Source organism: Ruditapes philippinarum, unplaced genomic scaffold (genome assembly GCF_026571515.1).
Source record: "Ruditapes philippinarum isolate M1 unplaced genomic scaffold, ASM2657151v2 ctg3711_1_1_1_1, whole genome shotgun sequence".
Taxonomy (NCBI): domain Eukaryota; kingdom Metazoa; phylum Mollusca; class Bivalvia; order Venerida; family Veneridae; genus Ruditapes; species Ruditapes philippinarum.
In genome coordinates, this window is record NW_026854407.1 from 222980 (window position 1) to 245375 (window position 22396).

At 29.3% G+C, this 22396-nt stretch overlaps 1 protein-coding gene across 1 annotated transcript; it reads left to right on the forward strand.

Annotated features, from left to right (window-relative positions):
• The first annotated feature begins 8785 nt into the window (after positions 1–8785).
• Positions 8786–20546, forward strand: LOC132740052 (growth hormone secretagogue receptor type 1-like). The gene is made up of 2 exons (XM_060727906.1): positions 8786–9279; positions 17515–20546. The coding sequence occupies exon 2, from the start codon at positions 17682–17684 to the stop codon at positions 18579–18581; it is 900 nt and encodes a 299-aa protein (XP_060583889.1). The 5' UTR covers positions 8786–9279; positions 17515–17681; the 3' UTR covers positions 18582–20546.
• Positions 20547–22396: the final 1850 nt, after the last annotated feature.

The following is a 22396-nucleotide window of genomic DNA, read 5'->3' on the forward strand; positions in this document are numbered from 1 at the left end:
GGTTGCTTCTAACGTCATTCTTTTGAAAATAAAAATCACAATATGGCTGCTCGAAAAATGGTCATGCGGTACCGTTAGTCATTATCGATTCTTCACAACTAGTTTTGTGCATTTCAGCGTGCGTTTGTTACCGTCGTTGCATAATTTGTTATAACTTTACATTTTATTTTGCCATACTTTTTTTCTTTTATATTTTCCCTCATAAAGCAAGATTCGTGCTAATTCAAGAGATTCATATCAGGTAAATATACATATCATGAAATTTCTTAAAGAGAACATCGCCAGATTTAACGTTTTTCTCATTATGTACTTTCATTGATTGTAAGTCCTACATCAATATTATGAAATAAGAAAAAAGACATAAAGACAGGATGTTACTTCAAATATTAACGAGAACTTCTTATGAAAATATAAAAGCAATCCTTATTCCATTTATGTCTTTGTTAATCTCGTTTCCCTGTTTCACAGTTAGAGTACGTTTATTTTCAAATGTCAATGAAAACAACCAACCTGTTGTGTTGTAAGAATGGTTAAGGCAATATCGCAAAGAGCAAGCTGTGTAGTAAATCTAATAGATTTTTTTTCAAAGTTAGAAAAATGGAATTAAAGCACATTAGTTTATTAATTGTATTTTCAGATTTTATTTAATATACAAAAACATGCGACAGTTGTATTCCGATGTTTTATGTGTGGTGCTTTTATTTTACACGCATTCATGTCATATTGTAATATCCAATTGTTTAAATATTCATGACAAACATTAATTTTATACAAACTGAACTTTTAAAGTAACGATATAAGTTAACAAACTGTTAAATAAAGCTTGCAGAGGTTATTTATTTCGCCTTGTAAAGAACTGTTACAAACTGAATTTAGCTGAAGCAAACACAAAGGAAAAGGTATTAAGTAACGTATTTTGTCAGTTCCTATTTATGTGTTGGCAAAGCGATGTTCTACGGAGCTGATATTCCTACCATCAGTTCAATACAAAAAGTAAATATACAACAATTATAATAGTACTATTTACAAGGACTATACGTCCTGCTGCAATAAAACGCACGTGTACAGATGAGCGACCAATATATAAAAAACTTGTAAAGCTTAATATATATATATATTTATATATTTATAATTATATCTGTTTAGGATATATTTAATCTTAGACATGAGAAATATCAAGCTTAAAGGAACATTATGCCTCAGAAATGAATAAATATTTACTTCTTTAGAAAGGTCAAATATTAGTTTAATAACGTTTAATTAATTGTTTTAGAGCATGTTGAATGCTTGTTAACTGAATAAAATAGCGATAAATGTAAAATAATGTGTCATAAAAGCAGCAAAATGTAAATAAAACAGTATTTAGAATTCCATACAAAATATTAAATCACTATAAATGTACTACTGCGAATTCACTAATATTCGTGGGCTTGAAATTCCGTGGTTTTATCAAAACAGGAATTTTCGTGGGTTCTTACATTCGTGGATTTTCAATTTCTTGTAAAAAAAAATATAAATAACGTAATGCTAAGTAATCTTCACTTAAAACCACTATAAATGTACTAATTGCCGAAAAGTAACAGAAGAAGGAGACAATTTAGGCCATTGAGTAACTTGTTGAAAACTATGAAAGAATACCAAAAATAAAAAGATTTTGAGAAATGAAATGAATGCTTTTCTGGGGCATAATGGGTCTTTAACATTGTTTTATAATGATTTGCCTGAAGTTTCTCTCCTTTTTGTTTTGTGCCGGATATAAATGTTGTAGAATGTGAGTATCTTTACTTTTTTACTTTACTTGATAAAATTACTTTTGTGTTTGTTCTTTTAAATAGCGTAAATTTGGAAAATTATGGAAATATTGTGCTTTAAAAACGAATGTTTTTAATTCAAACTTTATCTTTCTACATTTCGAAATATCATTTACATTTGGTGAGCTAAGGTTACTTCATCATATCATTTAAGAGAAGGTATTTTGTTGATGATGTATAATAAATAATGTATCAATGGGTGGTCCATACCGTGCATTATGTGATATAAATCTAGTTTCAAGAAAATTGAATTTTTGTTTATTATTATCTAAATACAATATGGTTGTATTTCTTTACATTTGTTTGTGTGCTGGTAAACATTTATTTGAAATCTTATCTGCACTTTTGAAAGTACAGACAAACAAAATATAAACAAGTTGTCAAATAATAACATTTAAATTAATTTCGATTAAGACAACGCTAATATACAAACGTTTTTATTTTGCTTTGTAACTGTATTTTTTACAATTCCATTCGGAGAGAAAATAAATATATTTTACAATCTGTCTGTCGTATTAACATGTGCATTTCAAAGTTGTAAGTAATTTACTGTCAAATAACTGGTCATGTGCTAGTAATTTAAAATACTAATGTTCCTAATAATGAAATGACTACGCTTTTTTTTCAAATTCGCCACTAGCCTCATGCTCTGTCCTTGTATAGAACCTACAACTCGACCGGGGTTATGTTAGTGAAAAGCACCACGATAACTTAAATTCTAAGTTCTAATTAGTTATCATAGTCATTTCTTAACGAAATCAGATCAGTCTATTCAATTATCCACTTCACAATTGTTGAAGGAACATTCTATTACATTACATTAATTCAAATTTAAGAACACCAGCTTTGAGTCTTTTCATCACCAAATCTAGTTACTGGTCAGAGACATATATTTTTCAATTTTGGTCCTCACATAATTTGTAATTACATAATTCTTCTTACTTTTTGTAAGCCAAAAAAAAGTTAGATACTGCGTTTTTTGTGTTTCAACTTCAAAATAAGTACACTGTTATGCTTCCTTTTAAATATCTGGTTTGTCATGACCAAACTACTAAGAATTGTTATGAAGACCGTGCCTTTTAAACTGTGACAATTTCTTTTGAAAATATGAAATAAATTTTCTTCGAACAAAGGTACGAATTCTATGAAATAATGCAAATATCAGTAGATGCGCTTTGTAACTCCTACTAACGTAACGGTTTAATAATATATATTAGAAAATAGTTGAAAATCAACAATCTCATATGTTCGGATAGTGATAACGGACAAGGGATGAAGCCTGCAAATAATGCAACACTGCGCATGCTGTTTTAGCAATCCTTGTATGGAGAACGTTTTATTCGTTAAAGACATCCCTTACAGCCAGTGTAGTTAATTGTGATTTGTAAGTTAGTCCCCCACTTATTAATTGAATAAAGAAATAAAAGTTTAAATTTTTCCGGAATATATTTGGCCGATTTTTACTCTTTGTCCATTCCAGTCCACATGGTGCAATATAATTTTATCAACGATAATACAAAGGTTAGTAATCAAAGCTTGGAAAGCACTGAATTTGTTTGGGTCTCAGAATGTAAGGTTGTAAGATTATAAAACAATTCGTTTTTTGTATAGTGCCATTAATGTTGTTTCCAGTGTTATAACTGTAGTAAATTGGCTATAAGGCTAATTGCATTACTGATATTCAATTAAAAGTTTATTTGGCTTAAAAAAAACAACAACATAAGTTGCCTTAATGGCATTAAAAACCCAGACCTTTCGCTTCCAAAGAGAGCGTGTAACCCCTGGACCACGGGGAAGATATAAGAAAACAGCCTGAAGCAAACCACATTATTCTAAATTAGAGTTTGTAATCCTTATTAATTTCGAGATATTTTGTTCACGGTAAACCTGTTGTTTAACACTGATGTAAATATTCATGGAGCTTAATATAAGCATGTGTATCTGTGAAATAATTTAGCAAAAAGTAGAAAGTCTAAATAACAAATGTTCATTTAGGCGATCACAATAAACCGAAGCTTTACGGAAATAGCCGAGCAATTTTCATTGATTGAAATGATATTCATCCGCGTAACAAAATTATTTGAATGTATTCCCGGTAATTTGCGGAAACGGTAAAGAATTGCACAATATTAGAAATCTTCGAACAATCGGGAACCATTTTTTCTTCCCTGAGAAGGTTTGAAAATCAATGCGCCTGTCATTTGACAATCTTCACGCAGTGATCTCCCCTTAATGGTTTGGCGTAAGTGCACTTTTAAAGGGAAGTAACCGTTTTGAGGAGTTTGTGACGGACTACTTGCGGATTTTGCAAATAAGCATATCAGGGTCTGATGACCCAAACAAATAAAAACGCAGTTTAGCTAAAACTAAAAAAAACTAAATTATGAAAAATAGTGTTGGTGCAAATATGTGGCACATATGTACATACCACTATGCCAGAAAGAGGCGTGTGATTTACAGATGTATTTCTAATTGAATCCTAGTTAAAACAGGATCAAATAAATTATAACTAAACTTCGTTGTTCGTCGATAGAGTCAGCCGTTCAAATAAAATGTAGGCCAGGCGAATTCTTAGTACAAATGTATTAAATAACTTGATCATTCGGAAAGATGTCACAGAAAGTCAAATATAATATTTGCAAACGAGTTCTAAGAACAGATTAGAAGAAATGTCATTAAAATTGATTTTCCATTTACTTCCGTTATCAAGCATTGTTAAAAGAGGTTCTCAAACGTAATTACAATAAACAGTTTAAACAAAGGCGATGCGTGTTATCAAAATGTATTTCTATAGATCTGCCTAAAATCGTCATAATGAAAGACACGTTACTTGGTTACCTAAGATATTTTTAAAACGATTTGATGAGTTTTCTAAATCTGAATGTTTAGAATAGCAATATATCATTTAATATTGTCTGTTATTTAGTCCCGTAATGTTCTTCGGTTTCCAAAAACTATCATTATTTTTGAATGATTTCAGGATGAAACTATTTCTTTTGTCATTTTAAATAGTAGTATACATATTATGTCATAAATATCTTAAAGTTTTCTGTAAAGAAAATCAACTGGTATATATTTATTAATATTATTAATAAGTTAAAAGATTGTGGCAGATTATATGGCCCTATATAAATTTATATATCGCGAAAACTGTTTATATATGTCAATATAACCGGTAAGATATATTTTTAACGAATTTATAATACAGCAAGTATCTGTTTTTGACAACAAAAATGAAATTTCTTCAAAAATTGACAGCAGCAGTGTATATAAAACTATATAAACGTCACGATTATCCAATGAAAAAGGACGTTACAAACGTGCAGTATTGTAAGTGATTATATGTTTGCTTCCTTGCATAGATCAATATTGTTGTCCTTCATATATTTTTATTTTTGTTGACGGTTTTGCCATACATCACAGTGTCCTATTGCTATTGTTTGTATGCGTATTTGTTTTATTTATGTTTTTGTAAATTATATGTTAATTAAAATGGAATTGAAACTAGTTGTATGTCTTATGAATTTTATCGACATTAAGAGGAGATCTTTAAAAGGTCTCGACATTGTATTATTATAAAATTCCGTATAGGTCTTTGATAATTCTATATCTCAAAATGAAAGCAGCAAGTCTCGAGATTATTAAAAGATGTATTTATAACTTAAGAAAAATATACCAATAGTTTGCGCAATATTTATCTATAATACACAAGAGATACACCTTTTTATGCAAACTTACTCTTTTTTAACTTGACTTGTCTTGTCTTACTCAGAAATTATTTGCATAAATATTATATCATTATATCTCTACAATAATATTATAATATAAACAGTATGAAGATTATAATAAAAATGCTGTAAGCTTTATAATAATACAAAAATATATAATAATAACTACATATACACATTTTCAATGAAGTTTATAGTTTTCATTTTGTTTTAAAAACAATCTTACAACTTTGTAATAATGGCATTCATAAAGGTAATATAGCGGACACTTTCTTCAAGTTTTAGTGTTATCGATGCATGATCGATTCTTAAATTTGTAGTATCGGTTTTTTGGTTTTTTTTTCTAGTTTACCATTTCGATAATGTGTGTACGATCTAGTCTCTTTAGATCTTATTAACTCGGGTAACACAAACCAAACCTGAGTCATTTAAATAATTTGACAACATAACTTGTATAACAACATATGTTTTAAAAATACAAGCAGCCGATCTCCCCTTAATTTTTTGACGTAAGTGCACTTTTAAAGGGAAGTAACCGCTTCGAGGAGTTTGTGACGGACTACTTGCGGATTTTGCAAATAAGCATATCAGGGTCTGAAATTTCGCTACCATTATTTGTTTTGTCTGATGACCCAAACAAATAAAAATGCAGTTTAGCTAAAACTAAAAAAAAATAATATGAAAAATAGTGTTGGTGCAAATATGTGGCACATATGTACATACCAATATGCCAGAAAGAGGCGTGTGATTTACAGATGTATTTCTAATTGAAACCTAGTTAAAACAGGATCAAATGAATTATAACTTATTTTCGTTATGCGTCGATAGAATAAAATATAGGCCAGGCGAATTCTTAGTACAAATGTATTAAACAACTTGATCATTCGGAAAGATGTCACAGAAAGTCAAATATAATATTTGCAAACGAGTTCTAAGAACAGATTAGAAGAAATGTCATTAAAATTGATTTTCCATTTACTTCCGTTATCAAGCATTGTTAAAAGAGGTTCTCAAACGTAATTACAATAAACAGTTTAAACAAAGGTGATGCGTGTTATCAAAATGTATCTCTATAGATCTGCCTAAAATCGTCATAATGAAAGACACGTTACTTGGTTACATAAGATAATTTTTAAATTATTTAATGAATTTTCTAAATCTGATCAATCTGAATGTTTAGAATAGCAATATATCATTTAATATTGTCTGTTATTTAGTCCCGTAATGTTCTTCGGTTTCCAAAAACTATCATTATTTTTGAATGATTTCAGAATGAAACTATTTCTTTTGTCATTTTAAATAGTAGTATACATATTATGTCATAAATAACTTAAAGTTTTTTTTAAAGAAAATCAACTGGTATATATTTATTAATATTATTAATAAGTTAAAAGAAATCGAATAGCTTTATGTTTAAATGTTTAAATGCAAAAGATAAAGTTGCCAGAAAACGCAATTAACTTTACATTTGATCGGCTACAGACTACGCGAGTGCAGGTCAGCGAAAACATTATAATGATATTTTAACACTCGTATGAACCTGACCTGGTCTGTATGGAAAACAGACAACAAGATGTTGTTTTATTTTTTGTTTATATATACATATCATACAGGTCTTTAGAAGTGATAGCAAGCTGCTTATCTGCAAAGATATTTAGATATAGTATCGTGCCATTCTTCAGGTATAACGATACAGACTAATGAGATTATCAATATGTCTGCAGTCATTAATTAACATCACACCTGTATTATCAAATATACCACGGCGTTGTAGGAAGTTGCTGAAACATTTGACCCGCTGTCAGAGGTAATAATCATCTAGTTGTTTGTATGTTCAGATAAATTCTATCTGTGATTTACTGCATATGTTTCCACTAATTATATGCATACCATATTGATTATAAGAATATTTTCCATGCATTTTCACAAACCGAAAAGATTTATCTGTTTTTTTTCTCTCCTGATTTCTTTTATACTGTGTCATGTTTTTCAATATTGATTGTCATTATCATATTGGAATGTTTATTATGTGAATCTTATCTATAAATAAAATGTTGATTCAAGTAGGTTAAGCATCATATCTCCTTTCTAAAACCGTAAAAACTGACCGACAAACACAACCTCTTCTGAGCGTTCCTCTGTAGAACAATAACCTGTTTTAAAAAACGTATGCAACACTTTGCAATAAGTTACACCTCTCTAAGGCACCACCTTACAGCAACAACCAGCATTTTTATCTCCTTAAGGATAATGTTATACATGTATTGAATCGTATGTTATTTATATAGTATTTATATATATTTCTTAAAAGATAGCATCTTATAACCTTGTACATAATTGAGATATTTCCGCATTTTCTAAACTTCAGAACTCGTCTGCAGTTTCAACAGATCATTCAAACATCACGGAAATTAGCCTTAATGAAATTCAATTTTCTGTTAGAGGGAAAGAATGTAACATTGCAATTTTGCATGCTAACGATTTAATGATAACAGATTGGGAGCGTCTGTTTGTTTCCGTGTTCTATATTAATATCTTGAAATATTTAAACTCCAGATGCACTACGTGTTTATCAAATGCTACTAAATGCCAATTGTTTATATTTTCTATCAAAATCTGAATGTAATTAACTTAATTAGTGGTTGTATACATAATGTGTCATTCCGACCATTATCATGCATACTTAGGTAAAATGGGCTTGCTTTGCTTTAGAGTCTAAACTGTTTGTTTTGAGTTTTAAGGATTTCAATATATAATAAAATATTAAAAATAAAGTTTGTCAGTCATTTGTACAGAGCCTGATAGACAGCTCGAATGTTCATGTCCTGGCATGTCCATATACTGGAAGCATTGACGAGAACCTAACACTTCTTGTTGTTTTAGCTTTAATTTTAAACTCGCATCATCCACTAAAATGTTTATTATATTATTTGGATACGAACTACCGTTGTGTCGCTGTATCGCTAAAAAAATGTTTCAATTGTTTAAAGATTGTTGAAAAAGTTACATAAAACTTGAATGTCATTTTATAAAGATATTTTTTAAAATAAATAGTTATGTAAAATTACGTATATTTCTTACTTTACATATACGCACAATATAACTGAGTTGGTCAATGTATTCTGAATTAAAGTTTTATTTCTTTACTTAATTTAAAATTTCTCAATCGATCATTTAAATACTTCGCACCGGTATTAATACACACCTGTACGTATGATCTAAATCAGAGCATTTTTATCAGAGCTTAAATAAATAGTTTAACTTCAGGCATTCTGTGGGTTAACCGTATAAATCTCTCGCTCATTGGAAATACAGCTACTGTGGTATTGAATTTATAGGCTTAAAGCGTGAAATAGGAAGCTTGTGGAGTTACGTATAAAAGGTATCGATATCGGACCTAAAGCGATAGGATTCTGTAATGAAACCAATGGTGTTTATAAACATGCGGGTCTGTGCATCAGTTAATACATGGCTCGCTGTGTTATTCTCGAAACGTTTTAACTGATCTGACACATAAGCCGGCTTAACGAAGATCAAACGGATGGCTTTGGAGGAAAATTAATTAATAATGTTACTTTCTTATGTGATTTCCTTTAAAATATATATTGACGTACCGATATGATTGAAATGAATTTTAAAACAGTTATTAGCGTGATAATAATAATTATAGCATTTTATTCGGTTATGTGACAGATTTAGAAAAGCTTCGGAATTATTCTCGAAGGAAAACTTACCAAATCGTAAGTAAAAAAATGCTTTGTCTTATAATGTTTCAAAATTTAATAAGTCAACAAAGTTAAGTTTTAACAAGGATTTTATTTAATTAAAATTCATTAATTTTATTGTTAAGTATCTGTTTTATATTCCGAAAAGATATTTCAGCATATGCGCGCGTTGGAATTAAAAATATTCAGTTATTATCTAAGAAAAAAAACCCATATTGAAATGAACATTTTATAGTCAGTTAAGCAACTCTTTAATCAAAAACACCTTTATTTTAATAGATAATAATCATGAATATTTAGTAAACTGGTCGTTAAAAAGCGATCATCATTAAATTGTGAATTATTATAGATGAATTTCACAGAAGTTATTTATTTCATGCAATAAATCATAAATAACAAGCAAATGAAAACTATAATAAAATGAAATTTTCATTTACAAACAATAAATCAGAAATTAAAATATGTATTTAATATATTTTAATTATTATTTCACATTAAAATGGGGGCAGGAGATTCTTGTAGAAAATGTAAAAAAATAATGTATAAGTTTATCAAATATAATTATTAAACATATTGTTTAAGAAAAGGTATACAGATAATTTAATCTTTATCAGATATTTCTGCTTTATTTTGATCGTTTGAATGAATATTTCACTTTACATTTAAATTTATATAGGTACGTTCATTTTGTATCTTTTAGAATAAAATACGCACTTGGTGTGGCGTTTGTTCTTACTTCGTTCATGCATAAAACAATAGAGCTATTTTTTTTTATATCATACGACTATATCAATATTCCATCAACAGTGAAATATAAACACCGTATCTTTGTGCATTGATCTACATACCTGATTCTAACACCAGCGGTGTCTTATCTTTAATCAATTTTACTGATATATTAATCAACAGGTGGTACATTCGGACCTTAATTATAACGATAAAGTTGTTCATTAAAGAGATAAGGCTACCGATTAACCTACATCACAGCATGTCGGCGAAACTTCAAAAATAATAATTTAATGTTTTAAGTGATACCAAATAACTGTATCATACTGGCCAGTATAAATATATTTATTATGTACATATAAATGAAATATTCAGAAATATAAATAAATAAAATGCGTACTTTTATTTTTCGTATTTTCACTATAAAGATGTATTTTTCCCTGCTGTGAAACATATTTTCCATATTTTTACTGGTGTCTTGCCGGACTTCTTTCTTTTAAATTCAGCCACTACACGAAATTAAAAAAGGGAATTCATCCTTTTCATGAGGTTAAAAACGAGAAAAAAGTATATTAAAAACAAAAAATCAAGACGTTTTTTATTGATACAGGATTTACTTTCATCTTATGATATGAAAATTATCATATTTCACTCGTGCCACTAATGAAATATTCAATATCATTCCACTCGATGAAAATAAATCCTGTATTAATAACAAAAAATTGAATATCCTCTATATATACATAGGATTTTTACATATGGATAAATAATTATATCGATTGCCGCTATCAATTAATGGCTTTAACAAATGTTAATTTTTTTCTACACCATTATTTTAATGATTACTTGTTGAAAATGGGCTTAATTAAGATTATTTTTAAGTACAGTGTAACCCTTTGTGTGATATGAAGTGATAAACCGGTATTACCTCAATATTCACATGGTCAGAATCATCTATTAAAATATATAAGAAGAAAAAAATAAAACCTTCGTTATGATTACAAACAAGTACGGCAAATTGATCATGAAGAAGATGGTGTTGCCCACCTAGAAAAAGTGTTATTATGTTTGAAAGGGGAACATTGTTTACCCTGCGATTTTTTAGTTGGATTTTGAGTACCTGACCTTTGTTTTGGTCAGTTCAAATTGTAATCTTTTATACACATTCGATAAACATTTGCCGAATGTGTCTGTAAATAAGCAAAACTGGTATAAACACATCATTTTCTACACCATGTCTGTAAAATATAAAGAAAACATGCATCAAAGCATGTATTAAAGAACATCAGTATGCAACTATAAAAATGTGTTCGGTTTCTTTAAAAAGTTATCTTTTAAGAAAACTTGAAATACGAAATTGAAAAGATAAGGAGCACACATAGATGGAAATGACAATTTTGTCAATATGACCAAAAGTACAAAATTTAGGCCACTATTGTACTTCCTTTATTCAATTATAATTATACCGTTTCGAAAGGCAATAAAGCGCTAAGTTTATTCATTAAAAATAATTGGTTTTGCTCAATATATTTGATATAAAGTTAAGTGAAATAAAGTCCTGATCTACAAACCTGATACGGGTTCCCGCAGTTACTAAGCTTTAATCTTTCTGACGATATAAAAAGCAGAAATTAAACTGCTTTTTTAGGAGGTCAGCCTACCATTTAACGGCATGTGAGCAAATCTATATAATCGTCTCCAATATACATGGTTAAATTGAAGTCAGGTTAAACATGGACGATTCTAGTCATAACATTTCTCTATCTGTGTCTAAGTTTTTCTGATTGATAATTGTTATCAAAATAGTAATTTTCATAGCTGTTTCTTTTTTCCGTCGCAAAAATAAAATAAACGATTTTACAACTCATTGGTGGTTAACACCGTACTCTATTTGCTTCTGATTACACGTAGTTACCTGTTGCGTGATATCTTGTGATTAAATCTTTCCTAATTGTGCTTATAAATACATAAAACCCGAGATAAAAAACACACTATTTCCTGGACATGTTATTCCAATTTCAATCCGTCAAACATAAAATGTTAAAAAGGGTTTATATTATGTAGTAATCAGCTGAACATGTTTTTTCTTCACTAACGAACGTCCATCTAACTTCTACTTGTGATTCGTAGATGTTAGTTACTGTCAGCTTCTCATGCTTCGGTTTAAAATATAGCCAGTTGATACACTTTCTATATATGTTCGACATGAACTCTGAAATAATAAAAAAAAAGAAATACTAGTCATTATTTCTCTTTGGATTGTACTTTATTGATTTATTATATTAGCCCTTATTTTGCAGATTTGCCTCACTATTAGAATCATCGTGTGTATGATAAGGATCTTGTCCATAGTTTGTTGTTTTGAAAATATATCTATTTTTGCTACAATACAGTATTATGTTTTTGTTTTCATTCTCTTTTATCCTCTTTAAAATTCCGTTGAGTAAAAGCTGATCTATCTTGATTGCAAGAATACTTGACTTGCAATTTATCAGATATATTAGAAATATATCTAGAAAGATTAACATGATTGTTCAAACAAGTTTCCTTAGCTCAACAGTATCTTATTTATTAGACAAACAGTAACTGCAGTTTATCATTTGTCGATGATCTTGTACTGTATATGCTATATTGTTGTGTTCACTATTCAATTGCATGTAAAAAGATATTGAATGAAATATGTCTTACAAGAGAAAAATATGTTCTATTCTGTATCTTCAATATAGTAATGTTGGTATCTACCGCACTTGTTACAAATATTGATGCCGACCTTTGATACAGGATAAGATCTGAAGTGTTTATTCAAAGCAACAAAAGTATGAAACAACTAAAAATAATAGAAATCAGTTTATTTACTCAATTTAACTATCTTGTAAAGCCAACTTAGAGTGTGTCTTATACGATTGCAGCTAGACACGATTTGAAATTATTTGTTTTATTATTATATATGTTATAATTATAAAATTGTGTTGTTTTAATTTTATATCCAACTTAAAACTGGAAATTAAAATAATGTCTAGTATATATACCAAAATTCTTCTAAAGTCTTCAAAATTCTATTGTGATAATTTTAAATTAAATATACCTTTACATGAAAGCTTGGTAAAATATTTTATATGCTTTATTACTTTGTTATGATCCTAAACAGTTATAACAGTTATCTCCAATTACCAAATTTCAATTGACTTGGTCGTAATAAATGTGTGCATACATAAATCATGCACAAACAGAGACATTGATAACAAACATTCCAGCAACATGTAAGACACTATCGTCTTAGTTAAATAATATTACGTAAAAGATATACTAGATAATACAACTTTTTTTTTCATTTTAACAAAATTCAATTAAATTTGTATATATTTTTTATGTTGCATACTATGAAAGAGAATCATTTTGATACTGTATCACACAAAATTGTTTATCTAATCGTATAAGATTGATTAACACTTTGTAAAGTTTTCATATTTCTTATATTATTAGTTATTAATATTTTGATAAATTATATGTCCCTATGGTAACAACTGTTTGGAAATATTATTTATTACAAACAACCGTTTATATACGGTCATATAGGTTGTCAGGAATATTGAAACGAATTTATAATACAGCAAACTTTTTTTTTTTTGAGAAAAAGGTGAAATTTCTTAGAAAATTTACAGCAGCCGTGTATATAAAACATTATAATACTGCAAGTTTGTAACGTCGCTTTTCATTTGATAATCGTGACTTTATATAATTTTATATACACGGCTGCTGTCGATTCATGAAGAAATCTTACTTTTGACTATTAAACATGATGCTTGCAGTATTATAATATTAGTTATAAAGATTGTTGACAGGTTATATGGCCCTATATAAACGGCTGTTTGCAATATTACCCTCGCCTAGCGGCTCGGGTCATATTTACAAAAAGCCGTTTATATAGGGCCATATAACCTGTCAACAATCTTTATAACTAATAATATAAACGTCATAATTATCCAATGAAAAGTGACGTTACAAACGTGCAGTATTGCAATGTTGTTTCATTTACTATATGCACACACCGTAGAAACATGCATCATGACTTTGATAGTTTGAAGAATAGTTTACCATTGCTAATGGATTATTTAAGTACTTCTAATTTATAGACTGAAGATGTAATGCTCTTTGAAAGAAAAACACTGAAACCATGTTCTGTCTGTTCTGAGTAATTAAAAGAGACTTCTCAAAGTTTATTGAAAATTAAACTTCTTAAAATACCTCGTTTGTCATCAAAGAAGTGTTCATCTTTAATTTGAAAATACGCAGTCTATTACGCTAATTCAATTGAAAATAATTTACAGATTGCACACATCAAGACGCATTGTATATGTGATAAATCATGGAATCAGCATTCCAAAAATGAAATCAAAAATTTTTGCTGTTGCCCCTTTTTCAATTCATTTAACATAGTGGGTTATTCAAGAATGTTCTTTGATTAACTTTATTTCAAACCATCATGAATTTATACTTGGGAAAAGATATATTTCAATATTCAGTGACTTCACGTCTTTTTGAAAAGTTCTAGAAGATAAAAGAGTAATTCCATTTTGATAACTTTTTGATTTAATAAATGAAGTAAAAACGCGAGTTAGGGAATAATTTAAAGGTACCTTTCCAGCGTTTATAGTGTTTAAAAGTATGTTTGCTATCTTATTTCTACACTGGATTTAACGCTGGTTAACCATATAATGATTTTTTTATGAACAATTGCCATATCAATGAATTTAGAATAAAATAAGTCGAGCTTTGTTTTTACAGCTAAAAATTCGAAATGTCCATTATATCAAAATGAAATTTAATTCGTAAACGATTAATTTTTACCAAATAATTTTATCAAAGTTTATCTTAGTATACGTATTGTTCTTGTCAAATGATAAAGGCACATGTAATTTGTGATCTGGTCACGTCCGTAGGACTATCACATGGTTAATAAGGTAAAAATAGGAATATGCGAAAAGAAATTGCTTCAAACATGAATAGACTGAAATACACTTAATATTCTTTAATAGTGTGTCCTAATGTGCTTAGTTTATGATATTAATACAATCATTTTATTATTGATTAAGCTATGCCTCTTTTAAGAAAATTTTCTGTGAAATTATTGGTTTCCGCAATATAACTTTAGAAGGATTTCAATAATTGTGAAAATCTTTTGCATGTTATATATTATGTCAAAACATAGGTTGAGTTCTATTTTCGCTGCAATCAATTTTAATTGATGAAGTTATTCCCCTTTTTAAGCAAGTTTCATGTAAAATTACAGGTTTCCGTATGATATTTTCGAAGGATTTTATGACTGTGTAAGTACACTATATCAAAACACAGGTTCTGTTCAATTTTCGTTCCTATCAACATTTTATTGAAAAAGGTATGCCAATTTAAAAGCAAATTTTCTGTTAAATTATTTATTTCCGCAGGGTAACATTTTGAAAGGGTTAAAATGAATATTTTTATATTTGGCATACATGTATGCGATGTTAAAATAGAGTCAAATAGAATCCCTAAAGAAATGAAGACAAAAACGACAGAAATGAAAAAAGACCGATCAAGTTTGATTTTCTTTGCAATCGCTTTATTATTTACAAAGTTATGCCACTTTATATGCAAACAATCTATTACTAATATGCTTTAAAGGGATACTCAGGCAAATTTATGACAAAAAAATCAATACTATCTTATGTACTAGAATCACGCTAAAATGACATTTGTAAAAGTCCCAGCATTAATTTCTGTATAAATTCTATATATTTTGGGTTTGAAGCGTAAAAATATCTATATATGTTGAACGAAATTTAGACGCCGGCAGAATCACCGAGTAGTTTTAAAACTAGTAATGTGACTTGAACAAACCGTGGAAGTTACAATAATAGATATTTTAAATGTAGTATGATTTAAAAACAAACCTAAATCTTTCATTTGGCATGTTCTTAAACGTTTCCAGATAATTACTGTGACAATTATTGTGAAATCTTAACGGAAACCATCATATTATTATTCTTTATCAGGAGAAAAGTTTTGTTCATGTGACTGCCTAGTGTATTCATTTTGAGGATATTTACAGATAAATGAATGAAAAATTCAAAACGAAGACATGGAAATTGTGCCTGTGTATCCTTAAACCCAAACATCTAATCTATAGTTTATCACATTCGACAAAAAATCATCATTGGTGCTATTTACAACACTATATTTGCCTGGAATCATGCAAGCCTATTTTGTCCTTGATACTGTCGGACGTGTGTTTACCAGCCCCAGCGGAGCACGTGTACATATTTTAGTAACGTATATTTCTTTTTGCCATTTCATTGAAAGTATAAATTTCATATTAGATAAATTTCCATGGTATTTAATCATACTTCATAAATGCAGTTATTTCCTCTTCATTGATGACTAAAACACAGATTCAATAATAGTTTTTGTTGATATCTTCATTGCATCATTTGCATTTCATTTTGAGGAGAATTATGGTTTGGATTCACAAAAGTAATACTTTGTCAAAGTAAATGCTGTGATTACGAAAAGGCAATTTTTAGGAGCAGAATAATAGATGTCTTTCAAAAAAATCGGAAGCAAATCTCCTTTAATTTTTTTTTTCGGTTACTTAGTTTCTGGGAAACATAAAAAAATCCATGATATCTCAATATCCCAAGAACTTCTTTCATGACCTAAATTTGTGTTTGTGGTATAAGTTCGTTACAAAAGTATAGCATGTGACTTAGTATGCAAAGAAGAAAACCTAAGACGATGTAAAGTTAATGCGATATGCAATTGATTTTGGCATCCGCAACAATGGTATTTAGAAGTAGTTCTTGTAATTATTTTTCTGAATAAATAATTTCTCTTTGCTTGAATGTATGTTCCAATGATTTAGGTCAATGACAGTTCAATTGAAATGACGTGGTTTGAATGTCATTGATAAGTGTGTTTCAAATACGTATGCAGGAATGAATTTTGATTTTTTGGAAGTTTTTATTAAAATTTTATCAGTTCTACGTCATAGCTGTCTTTTTTGTTGAGACATATTTTTTATTTAAATTTTGTTAGTATTTATTGTGACCATTGATAAGCCGATAATAGATATAAATTACGATAATTTTGCATCTTTGATTTTTAAAGGATTATATTGTAATACTATAATTATGTTCATATATACAGTTTTTTTCTCTCAATAAAATATACTTAAATGCAACTTTCTAATGATAATAATATTTAAATAAGTTAAATAATTTACTCCCGAGTATCAAATAGATCAATTGATGTCATACACATACTTTGACAATATATATTTAAGTATGTTTGAAAAAATATAAATATTCATTGAGTGAATTTTCTACTCTTAAACTATCGTAGCTTAACAGAGTCGGTAACAGATAATGTAAGGTATTGAATGATCATATCCTCTCTAATAGCAGCAAGTGTTCAAAGTATCATTAACTTGTAGTGGATTTCTCCCCAGTTGTAATAAACTAATGTTTGGATCATATTTTATCATTTTAGATGGATGCTACAACCATTGCAGACACAAATGGTACAACATCAGAGTTTTTACATGACGAAAACTACATATACGACAAATATCTTCCAGTGATTAATTCATCTTCAAAATACACGAGACTTCTTGTTTATGCTTTAGGTTACCCTGGTAACCTACTGGCTTTCTTGGTATGGATAAGAAGCCTATGCTTCAAAGCAGTGGCGTTTACCTGGCAACGCTCGCTTTATCAGACCTGCTATTTCTATTGTTGGACCTACCATACAGCTTGCAAACTGAATGGAATGTATATGTGTTAAATTTCCCAGTTGTCTGTGAAGGATTCACAGTTGTTTACTTGGCTGCACAGTATATGTCTCCTCTTTTAACTCTAGCCTTTACAACAGAAAGGTATATAGCTATAAAATTTCCACTGAAAAGAAGAATGTACTGCACTGTAAGGCGTGCACTTTGCATGAGTTCGTGTATTGCTTTGACATCATTAGGATTATGCGGTATTCAAGGATACTTTTGGACATATGATACTAAAGTTAAAGAGTGTTTGCGACGAGTGGGTGAAAGCACACAAGAGCTTTGGGAAACATGGACATGGGTAACAGAAATGATAATGTTCTTGTGTGTACCGCTCATAATACTTATTCTTAATTTGTTGGTGATTTTTGAGATTCGAAAGTCAAGAAAAGTTGCTTTGAAACTGAACCGTATCCTTTTCAAAACAAATGCCACGACAACAATGCTGTTAGCTGTGTCGTTTTTCCTAATTTTAACGACACTACCAGTGTCTATCATGTACGCATTGTATGAAAGTTTCCCGCCAGGAAATGACTTTATAGATATCGAAACCAATGGTAAATGGCAAGCACATTTCCGGTACTACAGAGCTCGAACTGTTATATATAATATTGGTCTGACCCATTTTTTCATGAATTTCTATATCTACCTCATGGCAGGGGAAAGATTCAGGAGGGAGGTTATGAATGCTATACGCTGCAGAAGTTCCAGGCGTGGGTTAAGTAAACAAAGATTAGAAACTACAAAAATGGAATCATTTTACAGCAGTGATGCTATGTGAATGACGGACCAAATGAATATTAATCTTCATGTTTACCAAAAGTGAGATAAACCAACCTGTCCTTTATTATTCTAAATTCCATTTTGTATAATGGAAAGTTACTGTAAATAATTGTCCAAGTTCTGATGAGTTGACATCAAAGTAAAAGCAAAGCCTTGAAGAGAGAAGACATTGTGATAAAAGCAGACGGTTTTTTCATTAATATTTTCGTTGTTTTATAATGTATTATATTCAATGTAAAATGGGATCAATTGGTAGTATTTTGTTTATGTATGTCTTGCTATTGAAAATCAATTTCTAGTTGAACTGTAGTCCAATTATTTCTCAAATGATTTTTAGGAAACGTTTAATAAAACTTCTGCAATAACACCATACGTATTTTAACAATACGGCTGTGCAAATATACCATGTACATCAGCGTTTAAATACAAAAGACTTGACAGGATTCTAAACAAAAAAAAATAATAAAAGTACATGGTAACTCGATGCGGCCTCTGCTCAAACGTCTTAATTACGTTATATAACTTTGTGTCAATTTTTCCCCTTTTCAAAGAATTACTTATGTTAAGCAAACATTTTTAAAGTCAAGCAACCTACTGATACAATACTTTTAAAAATCGTCTCTTCTAAATGATCTGCAAAGTCTTCTGTTCACAGTCTTACAGTCAACAATTTCTGAAATAATGCGAATTGTTGATGGCAGTCTTCATTGATTTTATGTTTTCATCTTCGTCCGCTGTTTAGGACAGCATGACTATGGGGTTCACATGTTTGTGTTTTAATTTCGACATCTGTTACATATTTTTATGGCACTTGCATGATAACGATAACAAATCATTCTTTTCAAGGGTTTAAAACTCTTTAACATTGCCGCAGGTATCATTCAGTACTAAATTCTGAAATTGATAACCATTTGTAGAGCTGTGTTCGCGTCAAGGGTTCTTATTTGCATTGTGCTTTATGAGCACTGTATGCATTAAAAGAATTAGAAGAAACGCTGTAAACAAAGATGCTTTACAATTTAAAATTGCTTCATACAGTTAATGTCACGTAACAACATTAGAAAGATTTTTAACGTCATTGATCACATTTTCCATTTTGACAAAGTGTGTTACACTCATTTTTGGCTGTACGCATACCAAAGGTATGTAATAATGCTTTAAAAGTTTGGTTTTTGTATACATTCTTAATATAATATTTCCTATTTCACTTCAAATTGATGGGGATACACTTGAAGAAAACTATTTTAGCCTAGTTATATTTTTGTTTTGTTTTACAACCATAATCCACAACTTTCCCTCATATATATGGGGACATATTTTAACAACGCTCAACATGTACTTACCGATAATTTCTTTGATCGAATTCATCAAAGTTGTGTATCTTATATTTTATAAGCATGTCCTGTAATAAGGTATCGTTATTTAATAAATGATTGATATACTATTAAATTTCTGTTTGCATTGTAGATTGGTCTGTGATATATTGGGAACTGTATATCATTTCAATAGGTTTATAAGATGTATATGTTTACTTTGTTTTTGTTTTTTGTTGTTTTTTTTTAATTCCAGTTTGACATGCACAAATAATATTTACTTGTAGCATGGATGGCATTTACACACCACAGTTAATATTTGCAGGATGATACCTTATCTTAAATGTCTTAAACTTTAATGTAGTCCTGTTCAATTATAATATCTTTAACGACATGCTAACGTTAAGCAGTCATAAAGTTATACCTGGACTATTATTATTTTGATTATTTATACATATATGTCTCAATGTGTAAAATAAAATGTTTGATATCTCAGCTTGTTTTGTTGAAAATTTCGATTTCAAAGATACTGAAATCATTCGTTTGATGCTTTTATAGAAAACAAAACAAGATATATTTTGCTAATAAGTGACCATTTCGCAATTAAATAAAGCAATAAAAAATAAGGTAAAACAGAATTAACTTATTGGCAAACTATTTGCTTGTTATAATTGTGTTTACATAGTCTATTCATACAAGGAGTGTATAAGTATAACATTGGCAACATATTCACTGTCTAACATGCTAAGTATATTATTACAGAAAGGATTACATGTCTTAGATTGATGTGTCTTCTTACTAAAGAGCATCCAGTCAATGACTTAGCTGCGTTCTGTGAACTTCGCCTTTTGTTATGATTAATTTGTTCTCATTATTTTGAAAAAAAGATGATTCGAGTCCAGAATACCTTAAAACGAAATAAAATCTTCCATTTAAGATATGTCGGTTTGATGCTAATTTGTTATGATATATGATGTATATTAAATTGATATACTGTTGCAAAATACTTACATGTACTAAGTATCTCCCCCTTGGTTAATAATTACTGAATTATTTTAAATTTGTCAACAACGAAATGAGAAAACAGCAATACGATGTATGTATAAAATTTTGAACGGATTATACTTAATGTCATAAAACATAAAAGAAAATGAAAATATAGATCAACAAAGCAAAGCGACGTTCACAGGACGCAGCCTTCAAACACAATCCGTCCACACAAGCACGGCACCCAGACGGCATCGAACTGAAAACAGGATAGGACACAAGGGCGACGAAAGAAGGGGAGGGACATGTTATAAGCATTACATGGATTGTTTGTCTGACAAAACTATCGAGTTCATTAATTAGTATATACATTGTATCATTTTCTAAATAAAAGGAATGTTGTTGTTGCTTTTTTGTAATTGTTATTGTTACACGTACATGTATCATATACTTATGAGTGATCATTAAAATACTCTACGTAATATATATTATATATAGCAAAATATCACTTCATTGTAATTTTCATAATTAACTTTACTTATATTTCATAATTGTTCATACTTCACACAAACATATAACAAGAATAGAACGGAAACTCATTACCAGAAAAAAGATGTGATTGTGAATATAAATGATGGTCATCAGACAATATAAGGCGTTTCAGCATTGATACACATTTATTTATTTTTGCTGTTGATAAGCAGTAAATGAACTACCTGGTAAACTTTTATATTTTTGTCCGAGATGCTTATTATTATATCGATTAATAGTTAAAATGTATGTAACAGATATTAAACGTAGTTAATCAGTAAAATCGTGTTTAATAACTTCATATAATTTCCACCTAAGTATAATAAATAATTGTGAATAGTTTCCTTCCACTGATAAGCGCGACAAATATCTATCTAAGACATGTGGACATTCATAACGCTTATACAACATGTTTTCTGACAAGCATATTATGTAAGCCAAAACCCTTCTCATATACATAACGTTATTTCATTTTCTTAAACATTTTTTTCTTTGTGTACTGTACAATATTGAATATGTAATATCGTTAGAAATATTCACTACTTTATTTATTTGAAAAAAAAAAAATTGATTTTCATTTTTCCTTCTGATGTATTGTAATATTTTAGTTCTTGCGATGATTCACATTTCACTTTCAGAATCATAATTGTTATAGCTTTACATCACGTAATCTCTTTTCCTTGTCTGTATGTAGCGACAATATAAACAAAATGTCAAAAGCAAAGACTGCATAACTGTACGGGAACGAGATACACATGGTTTATTCGAGAAACTAATTAAACGTTTCTCAACACCTTAAAGAACTATTGTGATATTTTCCGGGAATTAATAAGTTTTGTGTGAAATAGGAAATTGCATAAATGTCGAAAGAAATTGTTTATTCAAGTTCTTAGATAAGTAATGCAAGAGTTCTTGAACACATGTACGTTTTAAGGTATTGTAAATACACAATAAATCAAATAATTTTCCTGTTTCTGTTTTG